The 12,979-nt window shown below is 40.2% G+C and overlaps 1 protein-coding gene across 1 annotated transcript in view; it reads right to left on the bottom strand.

The window, feature by feature from the left end:
* Positions 1-12,145, bottom strand: part of TOPAZ1 (testis and ovary specific TOPAZ 1) — a 100,958-nt gene extending 88,813 nt beyond the window's left edge. Inside the window, exons 1-4 of the mRNA XM_074945605.1 lie at positions 10,279-12,145; positions 6,278-8,810; positions 801-868; positions 373-503 (exon numbers count right to left, since the gene is read on the bottom strand). Of these exons, the coding sequence (XP_074801706.1) occupies positions 373-503; positions 801-868; positions 6,278-8,810; positions 10,279-12,145 (4,599 nt within the window). The remainder of the gene's footprint in view (positions 1-372; positions 504-800; positions 869-6,277; positions 8,811-10,278) is intronic.
* Between the last annotated feature and the right edge of the window lie 834 nt (positions 12,146-12,979).

Here is a 12,979-nt window from a genome sequence, read left to right as displayed (position 1 = left end):
GTCTTAATGGACATATATGCAGTGTTTGTGCATATTTTTATTAGAATAACATGATTTATATTATTGGTAAGACATGAGTAATGTTACTGTAATTGATATGGTAATGTCTTATTCAAGTTAAAATTTTAAAATTGAAGTGTCAGTAACAAAACAGAAAAATAGTTTGTCAAATAAGACTTTGACCTGGTCTACAGCACATATTAAAGTAATCAATAAAACCCTCTTTAGAAAAGCAGCTGTACTCTTTACTACATAAAATTAAAGTCTAACATGAGTATGAAATACCATTAATAATTAGGATTTTCTATGTGGACTACTATCTTTCCTGCCTAGATTAGTTTGTGACATAATGCAATGTACTTTCTTTAGTACCTTCTCATCCATGTGAGAATCCTTTAAGAGTTCATCTGATTCAATCAGCTGCCCATCCTCGAAAGACTCCTCAATTACACCTCCCAAGGGACAGCTTCCACTTGAGGAATCATGTTTTTGAATCTCATTAGCTGAAAAGGTGGAACATATTACTGCGAAGTCTCCCATACTAAGCTGTTATAGCAATGAAATTTAAGAACTCATATTGCTTTCTATATGTGAAATTTGTATACAATTATTTCAATATGAAAGCTTAAAGAGTTTCTTCAAAGTAAATATTACAGTAATAGAAAAGGAAGAAGGGATCTACTATTGATCTGACAAATTTTCTAATTTATTTTAGAAAATAATTAAGGTATGGGTTTTGCTACTGAATACCTACATATCTGTTCTCCCTAACTACGCATTTTAAAAATTTCCATTCTTACCTATCAGCAGTGCATCATATGAATCTGTGACAGATTTCAATGTTCCAGATTCTTGAATGGGACTCTCTCTGTTTTAAACAAAAAGTACATTTAAAATCTCTAGTAAAGAGGCAGACTAATCTAACCTAACTACACAAAATCAAAGCTTTCCAGTCCAACAATGAATGCTTTCAGCTATGGACAGAACATGTTTACAGCATAACAGTCCCACTATGAGTTGGTTTTTCTACACTCACATATTGCTTTCCTTGAAAATCCCCCCTTCTAAACACATTCACAATTGTTTTAGTATTATCATAAGTATAGTACTAATATTTACATTATTAAAGTTCTTCAATTTTGGCTTTTCTCCTCATCACACCTTTGCCTAAAATATTGTTGGGGGAATCTTTCACATCATAGGTCAGACAAATCCAGTAGTTACAGAAAATAAGGAAGATTTGTAAATACTGTGTTAGTTAACCAGTTCACCAATTTCAAAATATTTATAACACTTTCCTGCTAGATGAATCCCACAAGGTATTGGATATTACTGAAAATGTTATGCAGACTTCACCCACTTCTGGAGTGAAACAGTATGGCAACACTACACAATTTAAGCTAGGAAAAGAAGAGTACTGCTTTCAACAAACATTGTGGCTTAAAAATTGGTACAGTCTGAAAAACTACTATTTCCCAGAAACCACAAACAAGTAAAAGTGTTATCTGAAAAGTGCAACCAGACTTACTCAGCAGGCAAGAAACTGCACAAGGCAACAGGGGACACCTGGGGGCATATTGAGCAACATCATGGCACAGCAGTAATGAGCTGCTAGTCTTAGCAAGGTGATCAGAGGGGGCAGGTGGGAATGGAAACATTCTACCTTGGGGAAGTTTAGCAAACAGAGTACAAGGTTTTGCATTATGCGGAAGTTGATGTATATAGAGTCTTGGCTTAAATACAAATACCTCAGTGGACTGACAAAAATTCATAGAAAGTTAATTATCCATGAGTTTCACGTCAAACAACATGTTTACTTTGCAGAAACTATATGGAGCTTTCTGAAAGGCAGTCTTTTTATACGTGTTTCTCCCCACAACACGTATGTGACATCTTTGCTAGTCATATGAAATTCAAAGGATCAGACAATGTGTTATTTTGTTCACAATTATTAACTGCCCTGTAAAATGAATGTCGGGAGATCCAGAAGTTTGCCACCTGGTTATCACTGCTTACCTGCCAAACATGATTTTATTTTTAGAGATTTGAAATACTTTGCAACTGGCAAGCCAAAAATAGCCCTAAATCTTGGCTCAAAGTATCTTAAAATAAGTATCCAGTGTGAAAGACTTTATAGAAACAACTGAGGTTGTCTCAGAAATTGAGATTAATTACTGTACTTGCTGATGATCCATTCATAGGCCTACATCTGAGTAACGAGCCTATGTACGTCACATTCATGCAGGACCGAAAATATACTGTCTTTGCTGATGTAGCACATTAGAAATAGAGAACAGCTGATGGTATCCCATAGAAATAGTATTAGAAGGTCTAGGAATTAGAATAGCTACAGTCAAACATGCTTGGCTTGAATTTAGATGGTATAGTGAATGTGGGCTGTTCAAATGGCACGCTGCAGGCCAAGTTTAGACAAGAAACTCTTCACATTATTGTGTATTGAATCAACCACAACTGTGAACTTTCTATTCTAGGTAGCAAAAGAGATTTCCCTATCATAAAGACTGAATTTAGAACAATTTTCACACTTTACTGTTTAAGTACAGGAGCTCTTGTTGATGCCTTAGAGGCAAACGAGCTATTTTTGGGTGATCTTCACCATGGAGACTGCTTTGCTAGTCAGGTCTGAACACTGGAGACAATGATCAAAAAGAGATGGCTTTGCTTGTCATCCACACACTGGGTCATTCTTAAAGAGATCAAAACAGACAAGACACAGGGCATATTGTATTGTATCAACTTAATTCATCACTGTGACTGAAGCTAGAAAATGCTATGCTGGAACTCATAAAGCAGAACTGTTTCCACTGCTATGTCCAAAAACTTATCAGAGATGAAAAATGTGAAAGGGTAAACCCTTAAAGTTGCCATTGCACATAGAGAACAGATTCATCAGGATACAGCAACTACCATTCGCATGCTTTCAATGCTTTGACTCCTCAAAAAAGCCTAGAGACAAGAAACAACTGGCCCATTATAGCCACTAACAGTCTATTAGCTCCTCGATTTTGAGTCAGGAGGAAAAAGCTAGTTATAGAGCATAAATTATAGAATGTATGATGCAAGAATATGGCAAGCAGATATAACTAACTTTCCATGGCAAATCAAGGGAAGGTTCTGACAAGATACAGAATCCTACATTTTCATTTAAGAGACAAGCTGGGTGAAGTATCATCTTTTTCTGGACCAACCAAACTGCAAACCCTGGCCATCACCGGGGGAGGCCTGAATTAGAGAGTGTGCCCACATCTAATCCTTAGATAATCTTGTTCTTAATTTATGAGCCTCAATTTCACCATTTATACAATGGGAGTTATATTTACCTACTGTATAGAGATGCTGTGAAACCTAAGAAAATTTTATTGAAGTATTACATAAAAGTAAATATTACACAGCAACTAACAGGGAAAAGAGCTCAGAAGTTTTAGGCTCCCAGCCCTGAGTATTTTACTTTAGGCCTCATGGCCTGAGGGGTGGAACAAACTCCTCTAGCTTTTAAGCATTTGTATGTTTTGACCAGCCCTGCTATGTAAATCATTATACAGTTAGCCAGCTTTGTATCATATCAACATTTAAGGCCACCTTTTAAAAAGTATTTTCAGCTATATATGCACCATGATATGGTGTAAAACAAAACGGTTCTCAAATGTTTTTTCAAGCTTTCCCTGATGACTGTTTAAGGGGGTTTTTTTGTTTGGTTTTTTTTGGTTCAACAATGAGGAAAATTTAACTGACTTTTTCTCCTTCAAACACCAAGAAGTCATATTGGGGTAGAGACCAAGAACAAAAAGTTTCAGCCCAAAGATGAGTATTTTGGAATGAGCCTGGGTTCTGCAACAGGTGGGGTGGGGTGGGGGGTGTACAAATTAACTGTACCAGCACTTCTCTGAAGCTACTACTTTCTTCTTCAGAATCACAGCTATTTAAAAAACAAATTTTCTAGCTGTTATAGCTGTGAAGAAAACATCAAAAACGTGAACCAAACATCATCAAGGCAGAAAAATCCAGTCTCTAGAGTCTGGGAACAAAAAGTCTGATATTTGTTCTTTCATTAAGGTGTTAACTCATACCCCAGCGATAGTTAATAATGTTGACATTTCAATTATTTCATTCCTCATGTAAGGAGAGGAAGAATGACAGATCTACACAATATACTGTGAGTCAAGTCTCATTTTGATGCCAAAAGAGGGTGGCATTTGGGAGATACCACCAATTATTTTTTTCTCGAATCAAAGAGCCCAGCAAAGCCCATGGCATACTGAAACCCCACCAAGGGGGAGCCAAGTTCAAAGAGCTCAGTGGACCTTAGAGGGCATGCAAAAATATATTCCGAACATCTGCAAAATGCATGGTGGGCAGTATCTCATTTGGTGCCTTACAAGGGAAGCTCTTGGAAGAGCACTCCCCAACTTTCCCCTCCTCAACCTGACCTCTGGTTATGAGCATGTGATAACTGGGATCTCAAACTACAGCAGTCACCACAAGCTATCACCCTTGGTTATAAGCATATGAAAGCCCATGTGGACTGGATGTCTCAGGAGTTTGGTAATGGGCATACAAAGCTTTACACAGGATTTCAATCTGACAAGATTTCAGTATTACTATCTGACATCCCGATTATCTACGTGAAACAATGTGATCTCCATTCAGCTCTTAGCAACGCATGTTCATATCATGAAACACACCATTAATTGGTATCCTTGATGCCCACAGTAAAAAGGACAAGGAATAAATGGGTATGGGAACTGATCTTTAAACATATTTCCCCCAGCTCATGGTTAAGGATCAGCGGTAAGGCAACATGTGAGAAATACTGTTGCAACACCGACAATGATCTATCACTTCTTCTGGGAACAGAAAACTTCATTTTCTATTAATAATTATGTCACCTTCTTGGAGCACTACACTGTCAAACTCTGAGACCAACATTTATCTGCATGAGTTAAGAAACTGTCCTAAAGGTCTTTGGATTTGTTTTTGTTGGGGTTTTTTTTGCTGCTGCTACTTTACTTTCTCAAAAGTTAGATTCCAAGATACACAGTTAAAATTACACTTTAAAATGGATATTTAAATCACACACTTCAGCACTACACTAAGCAAACTTCCTACTTTCATCCTTTGTTCACCATAGTTTCAGGAAAGGAAGAGGGAGATACCTTGAAATCCTCCTTGACTGTTTTAAAATTGGCAATATTTTAAAAAAATAGTTTAAAATTTAGAAATTTACAATTAGTTGTAGTATTAACCTAAAAAAGGTTAAGACGACAGGGAGCAAAGAGCATGCACAGAGGAAGCAAATAAAAATTGAAGGGGAAGGCACTTGTCGTCAGGTCTGGAGAAAATTCTGTACTATAAACCTCGATGCAAGTTTTATACTTTGCTCATAAGACCAATTTTGTACAACAGCTAATATATCAAGCAGTTATAAAAAGATTTTGAGTTTAGAGATACTTATTAAATATTCTCTAAAACTTCAGGGCTGATCAACTACTGAATCACACACACGGTGAGCTGCCATTTATAGAAGTTTGCTAGTACATTTAATTCTGCTCTCGCCCCCTTACTGAACCCTACTATGATCGCAATGTGTAGATCAAACACCAAAATGCAAGACTGGTAAAAATACTGACTAGAACCTAGTAGACAAAGGATAGTTTTAAAAACTATTCAGCATGTGAGAAAAATGTATTGTTACTATTTGGATAGCCAAAAATCACTTACTCATGGGAATGCAGAAACAGCAGAAGTTATAGCCACAGAAAAAGTTATAAATATTTTGAAATGTCATACTACAACCTAAAGCTATCATTAAGGGACACTGATGAGATAATTCACATATACATCATTACAGCATTACCAGTATTACTCCCACACCTTACTTAAAAAGAATTTTAAATAATTAATTTACTTTTCAGCATTTTTTTTTCATTTCACTCAGCCTGACCAATTCAGTTACTTTGGTTTATAATCAGTTTTACTTTCTGGTTCTCATGCAGTAACCATACACTGTGTTAGGATTCAGAACTTTGCCAAGAAATGTTTCAATTCCCAAAGTCCATTTTTACTGATTTTTTTTTTCAATTTCATGAAAACGTTTTTGTTCACATTGAATGCATAACTGTGCTGCCCACTCTGCTAAACATACACATATACAGCGTTTTTGGAGAAACCTGAATACTTGGACTAAACTAAGTTGATGTCTCAACATACTCAGTATTACACAAGTATTTTTATGAAGGTAAAGTAATGATATGCATACCCAAAGTAATCCCTTGAATCCTTAGTTTCTGGAAGGACAAGGCATTCTGGCTTGACATCCTGTTTTTCCTCTGGGGTAGTACTGATATTACAGCGCTTTTCAGTCACATGGTTCATTGTGAATGCAAGCTCCCCTTCATCAGTGGCTCCAAAAAGGTCAGGGTCATCCTGAATTACATCAATCACAAGAATATCATCTTCATAAGCCTTAAGAACATCTGGAAAGTTTTTAATCTTACTCTGTGCAAGATCCATTCTTGATTTCTTTTTATCATCATCATGCATTTCTAATGAAACAGAATGGTCAACTGTTTTACTGGAATAATCTAGTGTGTGACTTTGATCTATATGTGCAGTACCAGAAGAGTCAGTAACATCTTCAAGAGCAGATGACTCCAATTCTCCCTCAAGAAAAGCACACTGATATGTAGAAACATGTTCAGAAAGTATATTCATTTCATTTGAAAGACTTTCAGAATCACCACTGCCAAAGTCCTTACTGCTCATTTGGTCAGCATTTTCCTTTAAGGGGATTACAGAGATATCAGCCTCTTCAGAGACAGGTTGCTGCTCAGAGACTACCATAGAGGAATTCTCCTTGGATCTGATCTGCCTTGCTGGAGCAGCAGCAGAATTGTGAAGGCATTCCAGTGGACTGTATGTTTCTTTATCTAATGATCTAATATAGTCCACTTTCCTGGATTCAGTTTTATTTTTGCGTAAAGGAATTTTGAAATTTGACAGATTTCCCGTGTTCAACATTTTCATTAAGTTTGGAATTGTAACTGCTTTTTTCACCATTGATGTCTTATGATTAACAATCATTTTACTTATATTGTCATCTTCGGGTATGCCATCCTGGAGAGCCATCATCACATTTTTCTTTGTTAAAGCTCCTTTGTTTTTATCATTTTGTTTTACTGCCAAATTTAAGGTCACCTGAGCTTCATGGACACCTTCAGACTTAGAAACTATGGGACTACTATCCACTGATGACTCTAGATTTTCATTACAGGTGACCCTCAAAGTCCCACAAATATCCAATAACGATGACTCTGGTGTTCTAACAGAAGTCAGACATTCATTGTTAGAATCCATTATTATTTTACATGCAGATTCTTTGACACTTTCTGCCTCTAACATACTTCGATCTAATTGCCTGGAGTTATCAGTTAAAACCATCTCTCTTACAGCTTCGGTATTGTTTTCATTTGAGCATTCCTGAGAACCAGAAGTTGAAGTTTTTCCTTCCAGGAGAGACACGTGATTTTTATGAAACCATTCAGAAGTCCTAGCACATGATTCACGAGGCCAAACATTTTTACCAGACATTGGTACTATTCTTTGACAGCTATATAGTTGTAATTTCTCAACATTACTTATCAATTTTTCATTTGACACTATCCTCTCTCTCTTTTGGCAGCTGGCATCATTGTAGTAATCAGAAATGTAGTCACTGACCGAAGTAACCACTTCTGGACTATTTGAGGTATTCAAGCGGTCTTGTTGTTCTATGCTTTCTGAATCAAAACCACCCTTTTCTCCTTTTGCAATTTCAGATAGTTTTGAGAAGAGACTTGAGCTATCTTCTGTTGTACAGGGTTTCAAGTGCATTTTTCTATTAACTGAGGCACTACAACCATTTTGTGCTCCTTGAGTATTTGGTTCTAGATGCGGATTTGATTTTTGATCAAACGAAGATGAGGAAGTAGTTTCATTGCTATTTAACTCTAAAACTGCTAAAGAGTCTGTTGTGGCAGTTTTATCTTCCGTATGTAACTCACATTCACAGTATTTGTTGTCCATACCTGGGAGAACATTCTGGACTGATGATTTTTCAGAAAGTTTCATCCTTTTCCTGGGCTTTCTATCAATACTCCACTTTCTTTCCCTCAAGCACTTACTGTTTTCATTTTGACTATTTTTTCTATTTTGGCATATTCCTTCTTTGTCAAATGACATACTTTTCTGTGTGGGAATTTGCATTACATTAAGCTTGCTATTCATGTCACTCTGTCCCATAACACTGTCAGGACAAAAACTCTCTCTCTTACCCTGTGCTACATGCAAGAATCCACCACCAATTTGGTGACTGCTGTTGGATGCATCAACTGAAGACTTTACAAATGTATTAAGGTGTTGACAGTCATATAATTTTACAACTGGATTCTTTTCTACTGTGGATGGCAAGCTATTATGATAATTTGGGGCTTCTCTGCACTTTTCATCCTCAGACTCTACCAGTCTGCTCTTTGTCACTTTATTTTCAGTTACTTTTACATCCAAATTCTGTAAACATCTGATCTTGGTGATTCTATTTCTTCTCCTGTTACACTGTACTGCAAATCCTCTTGTTAAACCGGGGCATACTGGTATCTTGCTCTGAGTTCCATCTGACTTCGCTACCTGGAGATATTCAGAGCACGCTACTAGTGGTTTCTTTATGTTACAATCTTTTGATATATTTAGATTAGTCTCTAGCTGCTTTCCATCCTGTGCATCTGAGTCTTCCTTAACTGTTATTTTTTTCTTTGCTGATTTTAAAAAAAAGTCACAGTCAGTCTTACACACGAATACAAGTGTTTTAAGAAAAAATTGAACTATTGCCTTTTTAGAAAAAATACTGCAAACATGGTTCTTCAAGACTATTATCTACCAAATAAAAACTATAGAGGTGAAATGTAGTTGTGTTACATTTTGACTAACATTTTTACATACAGAAAATAACTAGCATATTAACTGGCTTAAAATATCTGTTATATAAAGTCTTTACAGAACGCTAGGCTGTTATAAGAAAAAAAAAATTGAAAGAACTGACAGTAACTTCAAACATATCCCAACTGGCAAATCAAACTAACATATTTTTGCAAGAAAATGTTAGATACTATTCCCACTTTTAAATTTTAGGTAAAACCTTTTGTTCACATATTATGTGTTGAAATAAATATATTCAAAATTACAATGTGTTCAAGATCACCCGAGCAAAGAGCAAAAAAAAATAATAAATTTTTAGAACTACAGTCCCTGTTCAAGAAGAACCAGAAAGACAAATTCTTTATTATACTAAGAAAATTACTGTTCTTTTAACAGGAAGTATTCATTAGATCTAAAAACTATTTGTGAACATTTCATTGCAAATCTCAAAACATACTGGTAAAACTTTGTGAGAAAGTTAAAAATACTTCACATAATGTAACAAAATAATTAAACTAAGGCAACGATTTTCAACCTGAAGTCCGTGGATCCCAGAGGAGGTGGGGGGACGACACCACAGACAATGCAAGATTCCCGAAGGGATTCGCACCTCCATCCGAAATTTGTTAAGGGTCCGCAAACGAAAAAAGGTTGAAAACCACTAAACTAGGGTGCTTGTTTAGTAAGATATTAAATTTTCAAAATAGGTCATAATTTCATTATTAGTTTTTCCTATTGCAATAAATCATGCCTATATGAAAAAGTGCTCAAATACATAATACTATTTTTAACAAGAATACAGAAAAAAGTTTGTATTTCCATCAAGAAATTAGAGGCAACAACAATGCTCCTAGTTCCCAACCCGCATATTTATGGGCATAGACCTGATCAAAGTTTCCAATTCACTGGAAAGAAATTCCTTCACAAATGGATTAATTTTACAAGTATATTTACAATCTCTCCCTCTTATGAAGATTTTACTTTGTATCTTTCAGCAAAATTTACAACTTTGTTCATTTTTAAATATCTCCCTAGTTCAATTTGTCCCACTTTGAGAAAATCACTATTAACATGCAAAAAAACCGCCACTCACAAGTGCACTTTTTGTTTCTGTTGCTAGTGGGATATTATTTTGAATGGTATTTAAAAAGAGGCAATAAGGTTGAGAACTTAAAGCAATTGGGACAGCATCCTACAAAGTAGAGGAGCAACAAGAAAGATAGCAACATATACGCAGAGGAAGTGGGGGGGTATGGATATAAGACAGCAACGAACAAATATATAGGCAGATACAGAATAAGATCTTACTAGGCTTTCTGATCTTTAATTTTAGTTCAGCTGAAACCACAGCCTCTTCCTTTCCACCTTTTTGTCTCTCACCATTGTCCTCTATTCTACTACTGAACAGATCATCAGTGGGTGTAGAACCCACTTCTTGCCCTACAACCTGTTGCTGCTCCATCTTCCCTCGTCTGCTCCCTTGAGTATTTCCAGCAGCAGAACCCCTGCCTGGCCTCCAGCGCTGGTCTTCATAATCCTTCCCACATATCAGCCTTGACTGAGAAGCAGCCCGGGTCACCATCTTCACCCTTTCATCTGCTGAGGAGTCCCTGCTCCTCTTCCTGTGTTCTGAGGTTCCTGTCGCCTCCAAGTAAGTTCTACCCTTTTCCCCACAGGTCCCTGCTTCCTTCTGGGGCCCTGGTAGCCATAGTTCCACAAAAGAGCTCCTGCCTTTCCTTCCTCGGCTACATGCTCCCTCATGGAGGCCTAGACTCTGTCGCTGCAGTACCACCATGGAATGCCTGCCCCTTATCCTTGGGCTACTTGTACTCTCCTGGGGACCTGAGCTCTGGAGATGATATTCCTCAGTGGTACACGAGTGCTTACCCCTCTTCCCCAGGCTTCCTACTTCCTCCTGGGGGCCTGAGCTTTGTAGTTGCAAGGAACACCTGAGCCTCTTTCCTGGGTTTACTGGTTCTTCTCGGAGGCTTAGTCTCTGTGGCTGCAGCACTGCCAATGAGTGTCTGCCTCTCTTCCCTGGGCTCTTTAGTTTCACTTCCACCAAAGACTGCCTACCCTTTTTTCTCAGACTCCTTTTTTCATCTAGAGGCCCTGACACCGCCACCTCTGTTAAAACACATCTGTTCCTCTTCCCTGGGCTCCCTATTTTCTCCTGGGGTCCCGGGACAGATGAGGAGCGCCTTCCCCTCTTCCCCAGGCTCCCTGTTTTTCCCCAAGACTCTGTCCCTGCCAACGAACATCTGTCCCTTTTCACTGGGCTTTCTTCTCCCTCCTTGGGCCTCAGCACTCTTGGTTCTGAAAATGAGCGCCGGCCCCTTTTTCCCTGCCTCCTCACTTCCTCCTGAAGCCCCGGTTCTACCAAGGTGTATCGGCTCCTCTCACTCATGCTCACTACTTCCTTCTCAGAGTCTGAGATTTGCAGGTCCAGTGCCATCAGACTCCCTGCATCCTTCCCAGGCCCCAGCACTTCTGATTCTGACAAGGTGCACCTGTCACTCCTCTCTGGGCTCACCAGTTCTTCCTTGGGGCATGGAATTTGTAAATTTAATTGCATTAAGGAATGTCTGCTCTTTTTCCCTGGACTTCCTAATTCCTCTTGGGGTCCCAACAGTCCCAAATTTGTTGAGGAGCTACTTCTTAGTTTTCCCTCAATCTCTGTTGCCAATTTCTCTTCCAACCTAGTTCCAGAGGAAAACTGCTGCAATCCCTGTCCTCTCTTTCTATGGATAGCCTTTTCCCAACACCTCCCTACTGGCACCATCACCTGGTCCCAGACTTCAGTTGCAGCATGGTCTGAAACCTGTAAAGCTGCTTCTCTTCTGCCTCCAGCAGCAGCAATGCCTCTTCCTCTGCGGCCTCGTCTCCCTTCCTTTCTTTTACCTAGAAGCCTCGTATTAGTCCCATGTTGCTCCTCCATAGATGCTACTGCTGGGAGCTGCTCACATGGGACCCTGGAGAACAGGATAGGTGATGAAGAGCAAGATAAGGAATGCATTGCTTTTCTCTTTGCCTCCCGCTGAGGGTTCCCCTTGGCCACAGAGAAGTCCCCAGATTGCGCACCCATCCCTACATCCACAGGCTGTGGGCAGGGCCCCATCGTAGCAGTCAGTGACGCCCTACTTAGCTGCACTTTCCGAGGTCTTAGCTGTGGCATCCCGCAGGCAAGGAAAGGGCCCCCAGGCTCTGCAGAAAAACTGCCTTTAGAAGCAAGCAGCCACGGCAGAAACCAGTCCTGCAGCTATACTACAAACCAACCTGGCAGCAGCCTCAGTATCTGGGGAGAGAGCAGGACCGATGGTGAGGAAACTCGGGGACAACCTGAGTAGCCTCCTAAAAACAGCTCCCAATGCACCAGGAGGGCTCAGACTTTGAGCGGTGGTGCCCGCGGCAGCGCAGCGGGATTCTGTCAGAAACCTCCACCTGCCTCTAGAGTAGGTGCATATCAACCAGCCCCCACGCGACAAACCGCCCCCTCGAGCTAGGGCCAGGGGAGGAACAGTTACAGCCCCCCTCAGCCAGCCGCCTGCTGTTCCTGGCCGGGGGCTGTTCTGAGTCTCTTGCCGATTTCACGGGCTCCACGCCGCCCCGAGGTCTCTGAATTCCGCGCCCTCTACAAACTAAAGACCTGTGAGCTCAAATACAGACCCCGGGCAGGACCGCTGCCTGCAGCCCCTCACCGCTAGCAGCCGCTCCAGCTCTCCCACCCGCCTGTCTGCTCACCCTACCCTGCTGCTTCCAGCCGTGTCCCCGCAGCGCCCCGCCACCCCAGTCGCTCAGCCAGCGCCTTTGCCAGTACTAGGCCGCGCCGCCCCGTGGCGCGCGCCCCCTCCCGCGCTCGCCCAGAAGCAGCCAGGGCGCGGCGCGGCCCCCTGCGCAGGCTCTCCCGGCAGGGGGAGCTGCGCAGGCGCAGGGCTGAGGCCGAGTTGTGAAAGAGGCGCCTCACCACCCCCAGCCGCAGTGTTGCTCGAGCTTCTCTAGGGAGCGGTTG

The sequence above is a fragment of the Natator depressus genome, chromosome 2 (genome assembly GCF_965152275.1).
Source record: "Natator depressus isolate rNatDep1 chromosome 2, rNatDep2.hap1, whole genome shotgun sequence".
Taxonomy (NCBI): Eukaryota; Metazoa; Chordata; order Testudines; family Cheloniidae; genus Natator; species Natator depressus.
Note: the sequence above shows the minus strand (reverse complement) of the source record. Positions and strands in the feature narration are given on the sequence as shown.